This window comes from Callorhinus ursinus, unplaced genomic scaffold, assembly GCF_003265705.2.
Source record: "Callorhinus ursinus isolate GAN/ISIS: 27379988/994484 unplaced genomic scaffold, GSC_fseal_2.0 scaffold2, whole genome shotgun sequence".
Taxonomy (NCBI): Eukaryota; Metazoa; Chordata; class Mammalia; order Carnivora; family Otariidae; genus Callorhinus; species Callorhinus ursinus.
In genome coordinates this window covers 49,812,881-49,831,084 of record NW_027397064.1, presented here as the reverse complement: position 1 = coordinate 49,831,084, position 18,204 = coordinate 49,812,881, and the positions used below count along the sequence as shown (strand labels likewise).

The 18,204-nt window shown below is 37.3% G+C and overlaps 1 protein-coding gene across 1 annotated transcript in view; it reads left to right on the top strand.

Moving 5' to 3' along the window:
* ITGA4 (integrin subunit alpha 4) overlaps positions 1-18,204 on the top strand; it is a 78,133-nt gene that overhangs the window by 37,535 nt on the left and 22,394 nt on the right. Inside the window, exons 16-17 of the mRNA XM_025849102.2 lie at positions 11,368-11,517; positions 13,679-13,755. Coding sequence (XP_025704887.1) covers positions 11,368-11,517; positions 13,679-13,755 — 227 coding nt within the window. The remainder of the gene's footprint in view (positions 1-11,367; positions 11,518-13,678; positions 13,756-18,204) is intronic.

Below are 18,204 nucleotides of genomic sequence, written 5' to 3'. Positions count from 1 at the left end.
AACCTGCACAGTTGCAGTGTGTGGGCATCATCTGTGGGCCAGGACAATGGCTCTCAGGATGTTTGGGGGTATGTCCTGCCAAAGCACAGCCAGTTTCATCTTTCTTTTATTAAAACACTCATTCTCAGACTGATCATCCCATTCCTTGCCTTGGTCAAAATTTTTTTCACATGAAGCAGTGCCAGGTCTTTCTCATTAGGGAATGGTGTACTTCATCAGAGAATCTATTGTCACAAAAAAGCCGAACTATTCCCGGGAGCCCTTTCTGGGATTTCAAATGGTTGCCTCAGCTTAGAACTTAATTTTCCCTGAGATACTTATTCCAAGCAAATGCAAACAAGTATCAAGACTCTAACACTATTAAATGCTAAGAGTAATAATTCCTATGCTCTTTCCTCATTTCCCTTAACAACAGTTTTTATTGTCATACTAGAATAAATCTATTAGGTGGTCGAGAGCCAGAAGTATAGATGATATTAATGTAACCATTATTTATATGGTAGGGATTAAAGAGGGTTTTGTTTTTTTTTTTAAATCCTATATAGCTGTGATTTTACTTAGGTTAGTCAATTTTGGAGACTATCATTGAGACCATTTTCAAGGCAATAAAAGGGCCAACATTAGACATTCACAAAGAAACCTATTATGTTAAATTTATATCAATGACAGGAAATTGACCTGACTTCTTTAGCCCTTTGTTTCTTGGCATTGTTCCAGACAAAAGCACTTATCTCTGGGATTGGTACATAGTAGGGTTTTTTTTTTTTTAAAGGTGAAACCATTATTAAAATTAAAACAGCTCTAGTTGTGATTTAGGAAGATAGGGAAATATAATGAGTGCATTTTCCAGCCCCACCAGCATGGTAGTGGGAGGTACTCAGAAACATGAACATTATTATGCTTCCACAGTCCAAAGGATGGGGACAGAAATTGATACTCCTCTGCCATCTCAATGATAGTAGAAAAGTTGAGCAGTAGTCAGGATGCCTGGATTGTCCCTTTGTTCCATAAACCTTGCCCTGTATCAGGAGTGTTAATGGGCATATATTCAGCATCCCCTACAGTGAAATGAAGTGGCACTTGCTAATTATGTAGCCAGGCCCACAGCCCCTACTTCTAAGAGGACTCTGCTTGCCGGTTGGACACATTTTCCTTGTGTAGTTGTTCCCTTTGGTCATACCAATGAAGCTCCATGTCTCCATCCACGCAATTAATTCCATAGGTATTTGAGTACCAATGTTGCATCAGGTTCCATTTGAGACACTTGCGTATAGCAGTGAATGAAATATAAAAAAGATCACTACCCTCACTGAGTTTACAATCTAGTGGAGTGAGACAAACCACGTGATAAACATGAAATTTTATACCATTTTAGAAGATACGGGTGATTGAAAAAGGAGAAAGGGCAGAGTACAGGAAATTGTGGAGTGCTGGGAAAGAAATGAAGGGTGCGTTTTATTTATTGAAGTATAATTAACATACAGTGTTATATTAGTTTTAGATGTTGAATATAACAGTTTAGCAATTTTATACATTAGTGCCCATCATGATAAATGTATTCTTTTTTAAATTTTGACTCCAGAGTAGTTAACCTACAGTGTTATATTAGTTTCAGGTGTACAATGTAGTGATTCAATAGTTCCATGTATTACTTGGTGCTCATAAGACAAGTGTACTCTTAACCCCCTTTCTCTGTTGCACCCATGCCCCCAACTTCCCTCTCTCTATTCTCTGTATTTGAGTCTGTTTTTTGTTTCTCTTTTTCTTTGTTAGTTTTGTTTTTTAAATTCTATAAATGAGTGAAATTGTATGGCATTTGCCTTTATCTGACTTATTTTATTTAATATTATACCCTGTGGTCCATCCATGTTGTTGCACATGGCAAGATCTTGTTTTTTTATGGCTGAGTAATATTCGTGTGTGTGTGTGTGTGTGTGTGTGTGTGTGTGTGTGTGTGTATACACAACATCTTTATCAGTGGACGCTTGGGTTGCTTTCCTCTCTTGGCTATCGTTAATAATGCTGTAATAATAGGGGTGCATATTTTTTTGAATTAGTGTTTTCATTTTCTTTGGGTAGATACCCAGTAATGGAATTACCGGATCATATGGTAATTCTATTTTTAATTTTTTGAGGAACCTCCATACTGTTTTTCCACAGTGGCTCCACCAGTTTGCATTCCCACCAACAGTCCACAAGTGTTCCTTTTTCTCTACATCGTCGCCGGTACTTGTTATTTCTTATCTTTTTTATTCTAACCATTCTCACAAGTGTAAGATTCTGATTCTAGCCATATCTGTCTCTTGTGGGTTTTTTAAAAGATTTTATTTATTTGACAGAGAGTGGGAGAGCACAAGCAGGGGAGCAGCAGAGGGAGAGGGAGAAGCAGGCTCCTGGCTGAGCAGGGAGCCTGATGTAGGGCTTGACCCCGGTTCTAGTAGTTTTTTGGTAGAGTCTTTAGAGTGTTCTATATATGGGATCATTACATCTGCAAATAGTGAAAGTTTAACTTTTTCCTTACCAGTGTGGATGCCTTTTATTTCTTCTTCTTGTCTGATTGCTGGGTAGGACTTCCCATACTGTGTTGAGTAAAGGTGGTGAGAATAGGCATCCTTGTTTTGTTCCTGTTCTTAGAGGAAAAGTTTTCAGTTTTTCACCATTGGGTATAATTTTAGCTATGGGTTTTTTACATATGGCCTTTATAATGTTGAGGTATATTCCCTTTAAATCTACTTTGTTGGGAGTTTTTATCATGAGTGAATGTTGTACTTTGTCAGATGCTTTTTCTGCATCTGTTGAGATGATCATACAGTTTTTATCCTTTATCTTATTGATTTGATGTACCACATTGATTGACTTGTGAATATTGAACCACCACTGTATCTCTGGAACAAATCCCACTTGATTGTGGTAAATGATTTTTTAATGTATTACTGAATTTAGTTTGCTAATATTTTGTTGAAGATTTTTCATCTATGTTAATCATGGAAATTGGCCTATAATTTTCTTTTTTTGTAATGTCTTTATTTGGTCTTGGTATCCGGCTAATGCTGGCCTCATAGAATGAATTTGGAAGTTTTACTTCCTCTTCTATTTTTTGGAATAGTTTGAGAAGAATAGGTATTAACTCTTTAAATCCTGGGTAGAATTCACTGTGAGGTCATCTGGTCCTGGACTTTTGTTTGTTGGGAATTCTTTGACTAGTGATTCAATTTCACTGCTGGTAATTGGTCTGTTCAAATTTTCTATTTCTTTCTGATTCAGTCTTGGAAGGTTACATGTTTCTAGGAATTTGTCCATTTCTTCTATGTTGTCCAATTTCTTGGCATATAATTTTTTCATAAACTCTTATAATCCTTTGTATTTTTGTGGTGTCAGTTTCTCCTTTTTCATTTCTGATTTTATTTTTGGTCTTCTCTCTTATTTTTTTCTTGGTGAGTCTGGCCTAAAGATTTATCAGTTTTGTTGAACTTTTCAAAGAACCAGCTCCTGGTTTCCTTGATCTTTTCTATTGTTTTGGTTTTGTTTTTTTGTGTTTTTTTTTTTAAGTCTCTATTTCATTTGCTTGTTCTCTGATCTTTATTATTTCCTTCCTTCTACCAATATTAGGTTTTGTTTGTTCTTGTTTTTCTAGTTCCTTTAGGTGTAAGGTTGAGTTGTTTGCTTGAGTTTTTACGTTTCTTGAGGTATGTCTGTATTACTATAAAATTTCCCTCTTAGAACTGCTTTTGCTGCATCCTAAATATTTTGGACAGTTGTGTTTCCATGTATTTTATTTCTTCTTTGATTTCTTGGTTTACCCATTCATTGTTTAGTACCATATTGTTTAGCCTCCATCTGTTTGTGCTTTTTTCCAGTTTTCTTGTAACCGATTTCTAGTTTCATATTCTTGTGGTCAGAAAAGATGCATGATATGATTTCAGTCTTATTAAACTTATTGGGACTCGTTTTGTGGCCTAACAAGTGATCTCGCCTGGAGAATGTTCCATGTGCACTTGGAAAGAATGTGCATTCTGCTGTTTTTGGATGGAATGTTCTGTATGTATCTGTTAGGTCCATCTGGTCTAATGTGTCATTGAAAGCCACTATTTCCTTGTTGATTTTCTGTTCGGAATGTCTGTCCAGTGATATAAATGGGGTATTAAAGTTCCCTGCTAATACTGTAATCCCATCAGTTTCTCCCTTTTTATATGTTAATAATTGCTTTATGTATTTTGGTGCTCCCATGTTGGGTGCATAGATAAAATGTTACATCTTCTTGATGTATTTTCCCTTTATATAGTGCCCTTCTTTCTCTCTTGCAACAGTCTTTGTTTTAAAGTCTATTTTGTCTGATAGAAGGATTGCTGCTGTAGCTTTTTTTTTTTCACTTGCATGTATGTGTATGTTTTTTATCCCTTCATTTTCAGTCTGCATGTATCTTTAGTTCTGAAGTGCATCTCTTATAGTCAGCATATAGATGGGTCTTGTTATTTTAATCCATTCAGTCACCCTCTGTCTTTTGACTGAAGCATTTAGTCCATTTGCATTTAAAGTAATTATTGCAGGGTATGTATTTATTGCCATCTTATTATTTGTTTTTTGGTTGTTTTTATAGTTCTCTGCTCCTTTCTTCTCTTGCTCTCTCCCCTTGTGGTTTGATGGCCTCCTTTAGTGTTATACTTGGATTTCTGTCTCTTGACTTTTGTATATCTATTATAGGTTTTTGATTTGCAGTTACCATGAGGATCATATGTAACATCCTAAGTATATAGCAATTTGTATTAAGTTGATGGTCATTTAAGTTTAATCCCATTCTAAAAGCACTACAGTTTTACTCCGTCCTCTACGTTGTATGTATATAATGTTATATTTTGCATCCTTTTTTTTGAGTTCCTTGATTGATTTTTGTAGATAAAATTGATTTTACTCCTTTTGTGTTTTAACCTCCATATTGGTTTCATAAGTGATTAATCTACTACCTTTATTGTGTGATTGCATCTACCTTTGAAGTTGTTCCCTTTCATAATTTTCTTTTTTTTAATTTTATTATGTTAATCACCATACATTACATCATTAGTTTTTGAGGTAGTGTTCCATGATTCACTGTTTGCATATAACACCCAGTGCTCCATGCAGAACGTGCCCTCCTTAATACCCATCACCAGGCTAACCCATCCCACCACCCTCTCCCCTCTAGAACCCTCAGTTTGTTTCTCAGAGTCCATAGTCTCTCATGGTTCATCTCCCCCTCTGATTCCCCCCCTTCATTTTTTCCTTCCTACTATCTTTTTTGTTTTTTTAACATCTAATGTATTATTTGTTTCAGAGGTACAGGTCTGTGGTTCATCAGTCTTAAACAATTCACAGTGCTCACCATAGCACATACCCTTTCCAAATGTTTAATTTTTCACACCTTACAGTGTTTTGTCTATTGAAATTCTCTTTTATTAGATGTCACTTTGCCCACGATGAAAATGTTTTCTCGTCCATATATATATGTGACAATGAATCTGTGCTATATTCATATATACAACTTGATTAGATCTTAGTGATTTCTTAGTACAAGTTCTTAGAACATGGGATAATTTTGAGGCTGCTTTGATTCAGGGAAACTCAATTAATAATTGGCAGCAGTTTTTAGAAATGTCTGAGCAGCTGTGGTGGAGTGAGACTTCCCTTAAGGCTTTTATAATTGATATTTCTTGGTTGATCTTGATGGAATCTCTACATCAAAATATTCAGTGATGTTTGAGAAGAGAAGAAGATTGGTAAAGTGGGACAACAAATACAGTAACAAGATTCTCACCTTGCTTGCAACATTTCCAATAAAAGCTAGAAATATGTAGCTTAGTCATCAGACAAGGAATGCCTGTCCCCATTGATACTCGGAGATCCAGGGAGTTCAGGGGCTTTGGCATGTTGTATAATTATGAAATCAACCCACCCACATATACAGTAGATTAGTTCATTCTTTCCCTTGATTTCTCAAATTTCTAGATTTTTGGATTTCTGAAGTAAAGGAGTTTTATTTTGTTATGTAAGTTCTGAAACCCATCTTTTTCAATAGTAACTGCAAGGAAATGAATGTATGTTTGATTAGTAAATTTGTTTTATTTGTATTTTATATGTTTATATTGTTAAGCTATACAAGTACATAGCTCAATCTACACAGCAGACTATGGCCTGATCCATATAGGAATGCATTTCTGCTGAAAATCTAAGTACAAGCAACCTATACAACTATCCTGACGTTGTGGTAGTCAAGAAGTAGATTGATTATTCCAGCATATGTTAATTCTTTGCTAGTTTGCAAGGTCTTTGAAGACAGAATACTACTTTTTGCGTGTTTGTATTTTTCTTAGAGGTAATACAACTCATTACATGAGGTAGAAATCAATAAATATTTTTTTAAAATTTATGGATGATGTGCCCTCAGTGCTATTTAAAGAATTCTATAAGGGAAAATCTGAGAATGTTCTATTAGTGTTATAGTTAGAGCACCTGTTTTGGGGGTGCTGTCTCTTCTCAGGATGTTAGTAGTGCCGGATGTTGACAATCCTCCACTTCCTGAACCAGGCTTACTAGCTAGAGTGGTTAGCATTACAAGTGGTGGTGCTGGCTTCAGTTCCAGTCCGTGCCTCTGCCTTTCCTTCTCCCTCCCCAACCCATTTCCCACATTTGTACCAGAAGGGTATTTCAGAATCATAAATCTGACCATATTCTTTGCTTAAAATTCTTCTGTGTAAGACTTTCTCATCCTCTTTTGACTGTAGATTGGGTGGCCCTCCTTCTGTACTTGTGTATACATCCATCAGAAAGCTCATCCCCCACACTGTGTGTGGATTTACGGGTTATGGATTGTGACATAGGTATTGACTTTCAGTTTTGTATCCCCAGAGTCTTCCTTCGACACAGCATGAATAGATATGTTGAAATGTCTATACCTCAGTATCATTTCTCATTCAGTAAACTTTATAAATATTTCTGGCTCCACCGCCTAGGTTTTTTACTGCATACACACAGTAGGAGGACATGGGCCTATGGCTCAGTTCTCAAGTGGCCGTAAATAAGAATTTCTGTAAAAGTCAAACAAGAAGACGGACTTTGTGTAATTTCAGACATGTGCTCATTTGCACGCTTGTGGGTTGCCTTATTTTATGTAATTGTCCATAAAAATGTGGCATGGAATCTTCATTATTTTTAATATAGATAGCACATGCCCATCCAAATGAAAAAATCTTAAGCAAATCTACTTTTTCCCTCCCCAATACTTAATTAGTCACTACAAGACATTTTTGATATTCTAGCCTTTGTCTTTAGGTGGAGCTGTTAAAGTTAAATAAGTGTGAATATCTGTCAAATACAGTTCTTGCAAGAGTGCACGTACATTTTATATATTGTGAGAAAAGCATAATTAATAGCTAATTAGGATAATGAAAGTAATATACACCAGATGTAGAGAAGACCTTGTGGAAAATTAGTATGAATTAGATAACATGATTTGGTCCAAGCAAGCTTGTTGAGAAGAATTAAAACAGTGGACATGTGGAGGGACAATCAAAGGCTGTCTAGCTTCTACACCTAGGGAATGATTTAATCAAGTTTGCTATTGTAATACTCAGGGCTTCAAGCTGTTCTGTTTTCACAAGTTGATAACTTGGGATTTGGGCCTTGATTTGCAGCATTCCTATAGGGTCAAAGTTTCATGTTGAGAGGATCACTTATCAAGTAATTTAATAAAATCGTCTCCATGTATAAGAATGGAAAAGTAATAAGAGATCCCCTGTACTCTGATTCATGCTCCAAATCTTCCAGGTACCAATTAATTAGTACAAGTCTAATACTTGGTATTTAACTCATTTCCTACTTAATGTTCATTGACTGGCAATGGTCTGGTTTTCTTTCTTATTTTTTTTTTATTCCTTCCAATTGTTCACCTGAATTTCTTAAACTGAAATTCATTTCTTGATTGGTTGATGTAGCTATATTTTGAAGCAGCATATATATAATAAGTCAATATCTAACATCTCTTAAGATCTTAAGTGCCAGGCATTATACTATTTTACAAACATCATGCCACTGAATTCTCATAACAATAGGTATAGGTATCATAAGAATTGTCTTTATTTCCATATTCAGATGAGGTAACTGAGCCATTGACAGATGAAATAATTTGCCCAAGGTTACACAGATAGTAAGTGTTGCACCTGAGATTTGAACCCCAGTCCTGTACCTACTATATACATATATTGATAGTTATAAATAATGTAGAAAAAAAATTTCATCTTTTTTGTTTACATGAAGACCTAGAATAGATGTTGTCGGGGCGCCTGGGTGGCTTAGTCGTTTGGCGTCTGCCTTTGGCTTAGGTCGTGATCCCAGGGTCCTGGGATCGAGCCCCGCTTCGGGCCCCCTGCTCAGCGAGAAGCCTGCTTCTCCCTCTCCCACTCCCCCTTCTTGTGTTCCCTCTCTTGCTGTGTCTCTCTCTCTGTCAAATAAATAAATAAAATCTTTAAAAAAAAATAGATGTCTTTTATGTGATAAATCATCTTGATGAATTTCCTTCATTGATTTTTATCAAGTTACTGCAGCACAACCATCTGTTTTACAGGCATTCTTTTCTTACCCATTAGGGATTGCTAATTGATGAGCTTTACAAATTATCTGTTCTTTATTTGCTCTTAGGCAGTAATGTTTAAGCCATATTCCAATCTTGAAATGCCCATAGGTAATAAAAACCTGGTCTACTAATGTTACTGGAGTCCTGTTAATGACAAAGTCATGGATCGGCTCAGGAACTGAATAAATATAAACCTCAATTATGGTTTAAGGTAATATGTCTAGCCCTGGTGCAAACACTTGAGTCTCTTTAAATGGTCAAAACGAACTTAGTTGAATTTCTTTTTTAAAATGAGAAGAACCAGGTTGCCTGGCTGGCTCAATTGGTAGAGCATGCGACTCGTGATTTCAGAGTTGTGAGTTTGAGTCCCATGTTGGGTATAGAGATTACTTAAAAACAAAATAATAAATAAATCGAGAAGAGAACCTATAGACTGAAATGGGTATTTGAAAAGTCGAGTTAAACTGTGATGTAAAGCTCAGAGATCAAAGTATAGTAACAATTTTAGTATCAAAAGAAAAGAAAAAAGCAAAAACTGCATAGTTCCATATCGATAGACCTTACTGATTATTAACTGCCTTCTCAAATCCTGAGATATTTCTACGTTTAATTTTTGTGGTGCTTAAGATACTTGTTTTATAGATTTGCCATCAACGTGTCTTATTTCATGAAATTGTCTCCTGAATTCTGATATAAATCCTCATAGATTACTTTATCAGTAAAATCTTACTTGCCCACCTACTTAGATAAGGAGAAAAAGAAAGGTGTCTGTTTTGTTCAGTAGACTTTGAAAATCTCATTTGTCTAAAGAGGTCCAGGTTAAGTGCTTTCTAAGAGGTACCATGTTTTATGCATTACTGATTTTTTTTTCCATAGACATAAGATTCGAGAACAACTGCTTTCAAAGTTACTTTCCTGTCAGCTATTTTACTGCTTGTGTATATATGTAAGCAAATAATTTTGATAGTATGTGTATGTTCTTCAGTAGAAGGCTAGTGAATAATCAAAAAATAATTTTGAAGTACATGAGAAGATATTTTTAAAAGGGAAAAATAATGCCTGCATGTAGAAATTCACGTAGATTAAAATATGTGAATTGACAGTCAGCGTAATGAACTCGAGCTGTTTCTCTGGGGGCAGAATACAAGAAATTTTAAAAATCATTCAAAAAAGGGATGTCTGGATGGCTCAGTCGTTAAGCGGCTGCCTTCGGCTCAGGTCATGATCCCAGGGTCCTGGGATCGAATCCCTTATTGGGCTCCCTGCACAGTGGGGAGCCTGCTTCTCCCTCTCCTCCCTGCTTGTGCTCTTTCTTGCTATCTCTCTCGCTAGCTCTCTCTCACTAGCTCTCCCCCTCGCTATCTCTCTCGCTAGCTCTCTCTCGTGCGTGCACGCACTATCTCCCTCTTTCTCTCATTCTTGTGCGCGCGCTCTCTCTCTCGCTCTCTCTCTCTCTCTCTCTCTCTCTCTCTCTCTCTCGCTAGCTCGCTCCCGCTAGCTCGCTCTCTCGCTCTCTCTCGCTCGCTCGCTCTCGCTCGCTCGCTCTCTCGTGCGCGTGCGCACTATCTCCCTCTTTCTCTCATTCCTGCGCGCACTATCTCTCTCTTGCTATCTCTCTCTTGCTATCTCTCGCTCTCTCGCTACTCTCTCGCTATCTCTCGCTCTCACGCTCGCTCGCTATCTCTGGCTCTCACGCTCACTCACTATCTCCCTTGCTCGTGCTCTCAAATAAAATCTTAAAATCATTCAGAAAGGGTTTTTGACTACATGATTACAAATGAGAAATGTTGTGTAAAAATCAGTAAGATATTAAATTTAAAAGAATATCATGCAGAATGGATCCCTAATGGGTACAATTCCTGTATAATTGATAAACAATACAAGAACTTTCCTTGTGAAGTGTAAAAGCACAATAAACTTAGAAAAATTGTAACTGATAAAATTCAGTAAAGTGACTAGGATAAAAGATTAAATATATAAAACAAATAACTTTCCCACATACCATTTGTAACCTACTTAAAAATATAATTGGAAAAATTCCATAAAGAATAGGAAAAAAAAGGGGCACCTGGATGGCTCAGTCATTAAGCGTCTGCCTTCGGCTCAGGTCATGATCCCAGGGTCCTGGGATCGAGCCCCACATCGGGCTCCCTGCTCAGTGGGAAGACTGCTTCTCCCTCTCCCACTCCCCCTGCTTGTGTTCTCTCTCTCACTGTGTCTCTCTGTCAAATAAATAAATCAAATCTTAAAAAAAAAAGAATAGGAAAAAAGGATATGTTTCATAATAGGAAATCACATGAATCAAATTGAATTAAAATGTTACTGAGACATATAAAAAGAAAACTCGAATAAATTGAGATATCCTATTTCTACAAGTTTATTACAGGGAAATGTTAAATAGAATAAAATGCTGATAAGTACTTCAAAGTGATTTACAAATGCTTATGTCAAGTGATAAAAATTATGCATAGAAAATATCATGAAAGAAAACATGTCCAAATGTAAAACTATGTAACTATTACATGATGACTATTTTTTTTATTGTTATACTCTTTTTGTGTTTTTTCTAATATACATGCTTTTGTGATGTGAAAAAACATACACATTCAATGTATTTTAAAAATTTAGATGAAAAGGTAATACTTCCTTTATCTTTTCTTTGTTGTTTGACTTTAATGCAGGAATGGAGGAACTTTCTATATATGTTTTTTTTTTAATTTACATGATTGTTTTTATTTTTAACTTATGGTTTTAAATTTCCTTAGAAAGATGTGCGGGACATCCTCACCCCAATTCAGATTGAAGCTGCTTACCACCTTGGGCATCATGTCATCAGTAAACGAAGTACAGAAGAATTCCCACCACTTCAGCCAATTCTCCAGCAGAAGAAAGAAAAAGACGTAATTGAAAAAACAGTAAGAATATTTTCCTTATTCAAAACATGATGTGCATGTAACTAAAGTAATTTTTTTGTAACATTGCCTAATTCTGTGGAAATGAATTATCTTTCTGAATTTTTAAAAAAAAATTATGAATTTTTAATATGAAAAGATTTATGATATGCTTTGTTTTCCATTTTTCTTTGTTTTTTATATTCTCTTTAGGATATTAAACTGAATATTTTAAAATACGCATTTAGTCCCAGCAATGGCTTCCCATATACATGAGATGTTAATTTTCTTTCCTTGATTCCTTGCCTAATCAGAAAATATATTGCTAGGGAGCGCTCATAATGACAGAGTCACATTCCTGAGGTTTATCTTCCCCTTTTTCATTTTCTGCCTCCTTCTCTCTCATTTTGTCTCCCTCTCATTCACTCTACCCAGATTCATCCAGTCTTGGTAGGCAAGTCCCCTTGCTGGCTTTTAATCCTTTATAAACATAAGTATTTCTGTTACACAACAATTTCTCTTTCAAATTCAACCATAGCCTTTACAGCCACGTCCCAGGATCCATTGCATTTTGAGATGGATCTTGCATTCTAACCAGTGAACAGCCTTCTCTCACATATTCCAGAATATCTCCCTTTCACTTGCAGTGTATTTATTCCCAGGAGTCCAGTTGTCTGGACCTTTACTGTTCAACAATGCAAAGACCAAAGGATGTTTGGGGGCATGGTAAAAACATTCACTAAAGCATTTGCTAATGGCACAAGGAATGTGAAAGGCAGAAGGGACACTCCAAGGGCCAGTTCGCATCCTGTCTAGACAAGTTGCTCCTAAGTCACTTGAAGGTCTTTGAGCTTACAATCATGACTCTAGTCTAGAATGCTAGATCCAGTGAACATAATACCTTTAGACAAGTTTTCTCAATACACTTTAATGTTATCTGTGGAAGTCAGTGTTTTCACCCCTCTGTTGAACTTTAGTTGTCAATATCAACTATTCTTAACTATGTTTAATAATGAAAAACACAGCATGGTAAGTACATAAGCCCAAACCTTAGCAATTTGTTATTACATTAGAATAAAACTCTACCGGGGCGCCTGGGTGGCTCAGATGGTTAAGTGCTTGCCTTCGGCTCAGGTCATGATCCCAGGGTCCTGGGATGGAGCCCCGCATCGGGCTCCTTGTTCAGTGGGGGGGACTGCTTCTCCCTCTACCTCAGCTGCTCGCTGTACTCTTTTGCACTTGTACTCTTTTTCACTCTCTGTCAAATAAAGAAATAAAAATCTTAAAAAAAGAATAAAACTCTACCTTTTGATTTTTAGAACACCATGCTTTACAGATAAGAGTGATAGAAAAAAAAATCATATTTACCTAATCATTTAGAGAAAGATTTACACTTCCCTTCTGCTTCAGTGGGTCGAGGCAGGCTGTGGTCGGACACGCTATTTGACAACATGCTAGTCATTTCCCATTTAATGAACCGAGCTCCTTCTCTGACTTTCTAGATTTCTCTTAGCATTTCTCCACTTCCCCCTATTCCTCTCAGCTTCTTTTTTCTCTCTCTGCACTTTTTGTCTATCTTATACCTCAGGTTTTCCCATATACCTTTTATTTCTCTGGGTCCTATTAAAATGCTCCGAGTTAAACAAATTCTGGAACCCTGAGGGTCAGCTATCATTTAATTTTGTTCAATGTACCCTCAAAGTAAAATTTCTAAATTTCTACATTTTATTGTTTCCAATAAATATAAGCCCATTGTCCTACCATCTGTGAAAAGTAAGTGCCATGTTTATTTGTAATAAGTGGATCAAACCGTATCACCAGAAAACTGAGAGGAACTCAGGAAAGAATATCTTTGCAGCACATGTTTTAAACACTTACCTTTAAAACTTTACCTCAATTTGATTAAACTCATTTTTTTCATGACGATTATAAAAGAAACATTTTTTTCCATTTAACAAATTTAGGCCTTCAATTTACCTATTGGAAGAATCAGTTCCGTTAGCCCTACAGTTGTCATTTGAACCTGTGACTAATCCTCAAATTAAACTCTTCAAAGGGAACAAAATACGGCATTATCAATTTTGTTTCATTTTTCTCATGTATCATAGATGTCTTCTTAAAAAAGTTAGAAGTATCCCAAATTGTTGAACTACCATAAAAAAATACTGTCATATTTTATTTCCAGATAAACTTCGCAAGATTTTGTGCCCACGAAAATTGTTCGGCTGATTTACAGGTTTCTGCGAGAATTGGATTTTTTAAGTAAGTGTAGTTTACTGTTACTCACCAAGATGGGCAATGGGTGTGTGCTTGTGGGTTCTAAAGAGAAAAGGACCAAGAACTACCCTTCAGGGGTTAGCAGCATTCAAAGAATTGAAAAAACACCCTCTTGAAAGAGTAAGTGATCTATATGTCACTCACACATAGATACTCAGAGGTGACCCGTGTTTGAAAAATGAGAACATGCTAGCACCAAGATTTTATAAAGCATATTTTAATCTTCTGACCTCTCAGAAAATATTTCTGGATTTAACTGTGCTTGGGTTATCATGATTGTAGTTATGTTTTAGACATATGTAAGTACCTATTAATAGAGTTTTGGTGGCAAAATGAGCTGATGTTCACTAACATAGAATGCTTAGGTTTTTTTTTTTTTTAATCATCCAAAAACTGGATGATTAACATAACTCAGACTGATGTACAAAGCGAAAGAAATCACTAAAGGTGTATGACAACATTTGAAAGGGAATAAACCACCTTGCTTGTCTAAATTTGTAGAAAAGGGAATAGTAAAAAGAAAATACATGTGTTATGCTAAGATACATAGGTACTATGCCTACCCAGCACACAGTAAAAATTAGATAAATGTTGGCTACTGTTACTATTTTCTCATGCGAAATAAACCACTGCAATTTTGTATCATATCTAAATACCCTATTTTGAAGTTGGTCTGCATACTAGAGGGAAGTTGTGAAAAATGATTCTCTCAGAGAGAGAATCCATACTGAGGTTGAGGGCTGATTGGGTACAGGAAGTAAAAGAGGGGAAGGAGGCATCAGTGACAGGACAGGAAAATGGGAAACTATTTTGGGGAGGCCGGGGATATGAAGGAAACAAGTTTAAATTGGGGCATGTTGAATTTGGTGGGATTTCTATATGCAGCTTTCTACTTGAAAATCTAGTTCAGGGTTGTATGTGGGAGTCGTCTACACATTAGTGATTTGTGAGCATGCAGGGGCCGGGGTGGGGAATGTGTGGAAATGTGAATTCCCGTGGAGAAAAGAAAGGATCAAGTTGGGGAGGGGACAGTTTTATTTAATGATCTCAACAAGAAGAGGGAGTCCCTGGGGGAAACTGCAAAGGTGTCCTCAGAGAACTAAGAAAACCAAATCCATAGTGAAAGAGCCAGTGGAAAATACAGAAAAGGGGACTTAATATTGTAAAATTTTGTAGAGAGATCAGCTAGCACAATGCCTGGGGAAAGGTCGTGGGAATTGGCATTTAAAATGTGACTGGTGGGTGAGAAAAGGATGTTCCTGGCAACTTTTAAGATGGAAATTTCATTGCTGTAGTAGTCAAGTGAGAGGCCATGTTTAAAGGGAAAAAGAATATACTGGGGACGAGTAGGTTCAACTGAATTTTTATGTAGTGATGAAATTTGTTATTTAATTATGGGAAGACACGAACTCGTGTGAGGGTCAAAGGCGGAGAAAAAACTAAATTGAAGAGGGAAATGTCCTTGAAGCCCGGGGGCACTTTTCAGACTCTACCAGAACGCTCCTCCGAAGCATCCGACCGCTGCTCACTTCACCTTTTGCGCATCTTTCGCTTCCAGTTCCACATTGCCATCAAACTCACGTTCCCCTCTGACTTCTCTAGCTCTTTCTCGGCTGTCTTTTGAGGATCCTTGATTTTGGCTCTCTTGGATTCCTAAACCATCCTCTCATCCCTTTCTCACACCCTCCCCCCGTTTTCCCTGGGTAATCATGCCCACAGCTGTGACCTCACCTGGCCTGTCTACACTGCTGATGCTCAGATCAGTGTCTGTTTCACACCCACACATGCAACTGTCCATTAGACATGTCCTCTTGGGTGCCCCATCACTATCCACCGGTGACAAAACCACTAGTCACCAAAGCCAGCAACCTGGAGCTCAACCTGTGTTCTCTCTTTCCTATCCCTGACATACAACAAATTCCTAAGTTCTGTGACACTACCACCTACAGGTGGATTTTATATATCCGTCATGCTCCTCGCGCTCTCTACCTCTCTTGCTCCACACCAGGCGCTCAATATCCTACCTGGGTCACCAAGCTTTCCCACTTTCCGGGCTTCTGGCCTCTGATTTTACATTATTCTAATTCCTCAACTGTGGTATTTCCAGAGTGTGAGCTTTGTAACGTACATTCTGGTAACAGGGCTCCATGGGCTCATTAAAACTTTAAACTCCTTAATGCTCTTTCTCAACCATGCCCTGGGACTTTTTTCCATCGATGACAGATAACTTGTTTGGCCATGCATGCTTCCCGAGGCTCTCTATCTTTTTGTTCCTCCAACTTGTCTACCTGATTAACTCTCATTTGTCTTATAAATCTCCGCTGGTTTTCTGTGTCTTCAGCTGCAGGAACCCAAGTCCTGTGACCCTAGTCTCATTGCAATGACCCTCACCACCATTATTATCTGTCTCCACACTATCCTGTGAGCTGCATCAGGACAGCTTTCTGTCTTTGCATCTTAGTGTCCCCAGTGCCCAATACAGCATCTGGAATGCTAAAGGTGACTAATGTTTGTTTGCTGAGAATGGAACAAGGTCCTAAGGAAACGGCATAAAATGCAGTCAGACTCAGGTGGAGGAGTTAGCCTTAGAGAGAAGTTAAGATTCTCTTTACCTTGAGCTAAGAAATTATGAAAAGGCGCTTGACATAGATTAAGAAATCTCAATGTGGCAGGAAGGGAAATATAGAGAATTCAGGCATGGCCAGGATGAAAAGTGAGTTAATATATGGAAAGTGAAGGCTTTGAGGATGGATTTGGGAACTTGAAGGGAATGGGAAAGGATTCAAAATAGCTGTTAAGATAAACGGGATAGGAATGAGTAAAAAGGTTGACAAACAGTGTTGAGTACCCTGCTGGGGTGGGATCACATATGGCAGAGAATAAATTAATTCTTTTCACTTAGGCAATGCCAATATAGCCTTGAGCATCCACAGTCGAGGGCCAAGAAGGCCTAACCTATTTGATTTATAATTGGACTTTATACTTAAATTATCCAGATTGGCTGCTCAGAGAGTCCAAAAACAATGACTCCTAACTACTTTGTACCCCAGCATGTAATGTGGTGCCTTTGTTGAGTTATTAGATGAATAATTTACAACCTTCCCATTCATGTATTTATTTTCTTCCTCAAATGCTTGGTTTTCTTGGTGTTTTTGCTGTCACAGACCTTTGATAAGAAGAGCTGTGTGGGTGAAAGCTTATCTAAGCTACAAATAAGTAGTGTTTTCATTTTCTTCAGACACTCCCACTGTCCCCTCTTTCATCTTTCTCTGCAACTGCATGGCCTATGAAAAAATGGGACAGTGAAGTTTTTTTTTTTCAAGATTTTATTTATTTGACAAAGAGAGAGAGAGACAGCGAGAGAGGGACTACAAGCAGGGAGCTCCTCAATCCCAGGACCCTGAGCCGAAGGCAGACGCTTAACCAACTGAGCCACCCAGGCGCCCAGGACAGTGAAGTTTATATGAAAATATTACTAAGAATGGTTCTTTTCTGAAGAATGAAAATACATCTTAATAAGATATGAAATAATTTGTCTTCAGCACATACTTTCTCACAAGAAATTATATTACCTACTTTACTTTTTTTTTTTTTGTACTTTGAAGTAATAATATTTCTTGAAGTCTGTCAAATCCATTATGATTTTAAATGGCAGCCAGTGGTGGGGAAGCCAGTGTCTCTGAAAGTGTGGTCTTTGAGTCACTTTCATGAGAATCACCTGGAATGCTTAACAGAAAAGCAGTTTTCTAGGCCCGAGACCATCCAAATCAGAATCTATGGGCACCAGGCCAGAAATAGTCAGTATTAATATGGCTACGAGTGGTTTTTATCAAACTAAAATCTGGGAAGCAATGTGGTGGTGGTGAAGAGTTTCAGATCTATAGTCCAGCTAACCTGGTTCAAGTTTATCTACCATTTGTTAGCTGAATGGACTTTTTAGAGAAGCTTTTTCACCTCTGTAAACCTCTTCCTTCATTAATCAGAAGGTAAAAGAGTACCTACTCTATGAGGTTGTTTCAAAGATAAAATGCAATACTGCAAACCAAGTGCCTAGCACAAAGCCTAAAGTACATCAAGGTTTGTATAAGTTATTTTTGATAACACTGTTATTGGAATGTGGGTAGACCTTGATTTAAAAAAAAAAAGTTTCAGTTTGGCCATAAAATGAAATAACTGCCACTGAATCCTAAATGTTTTCTGCATGTGGACTGGTGGTTTCTCCAGAGTGGAATGTTTCTTTCTGTCCCAAGAAAGTCGCTGATGGTTTGGCTGTTTTGTGAGGTTTGAAGTGGCACGGATGCCAGGGAAAAGTGTAAGCCCCACATCTTTTGCATCAACTGGGAAAGTTACAGGCTATCTCTGAAGTAAATGATAACTTATTTGAGGAATTTTCACATGAAAACTCTTCATCAAGCTCTAGGCCCCCAGTGAAGG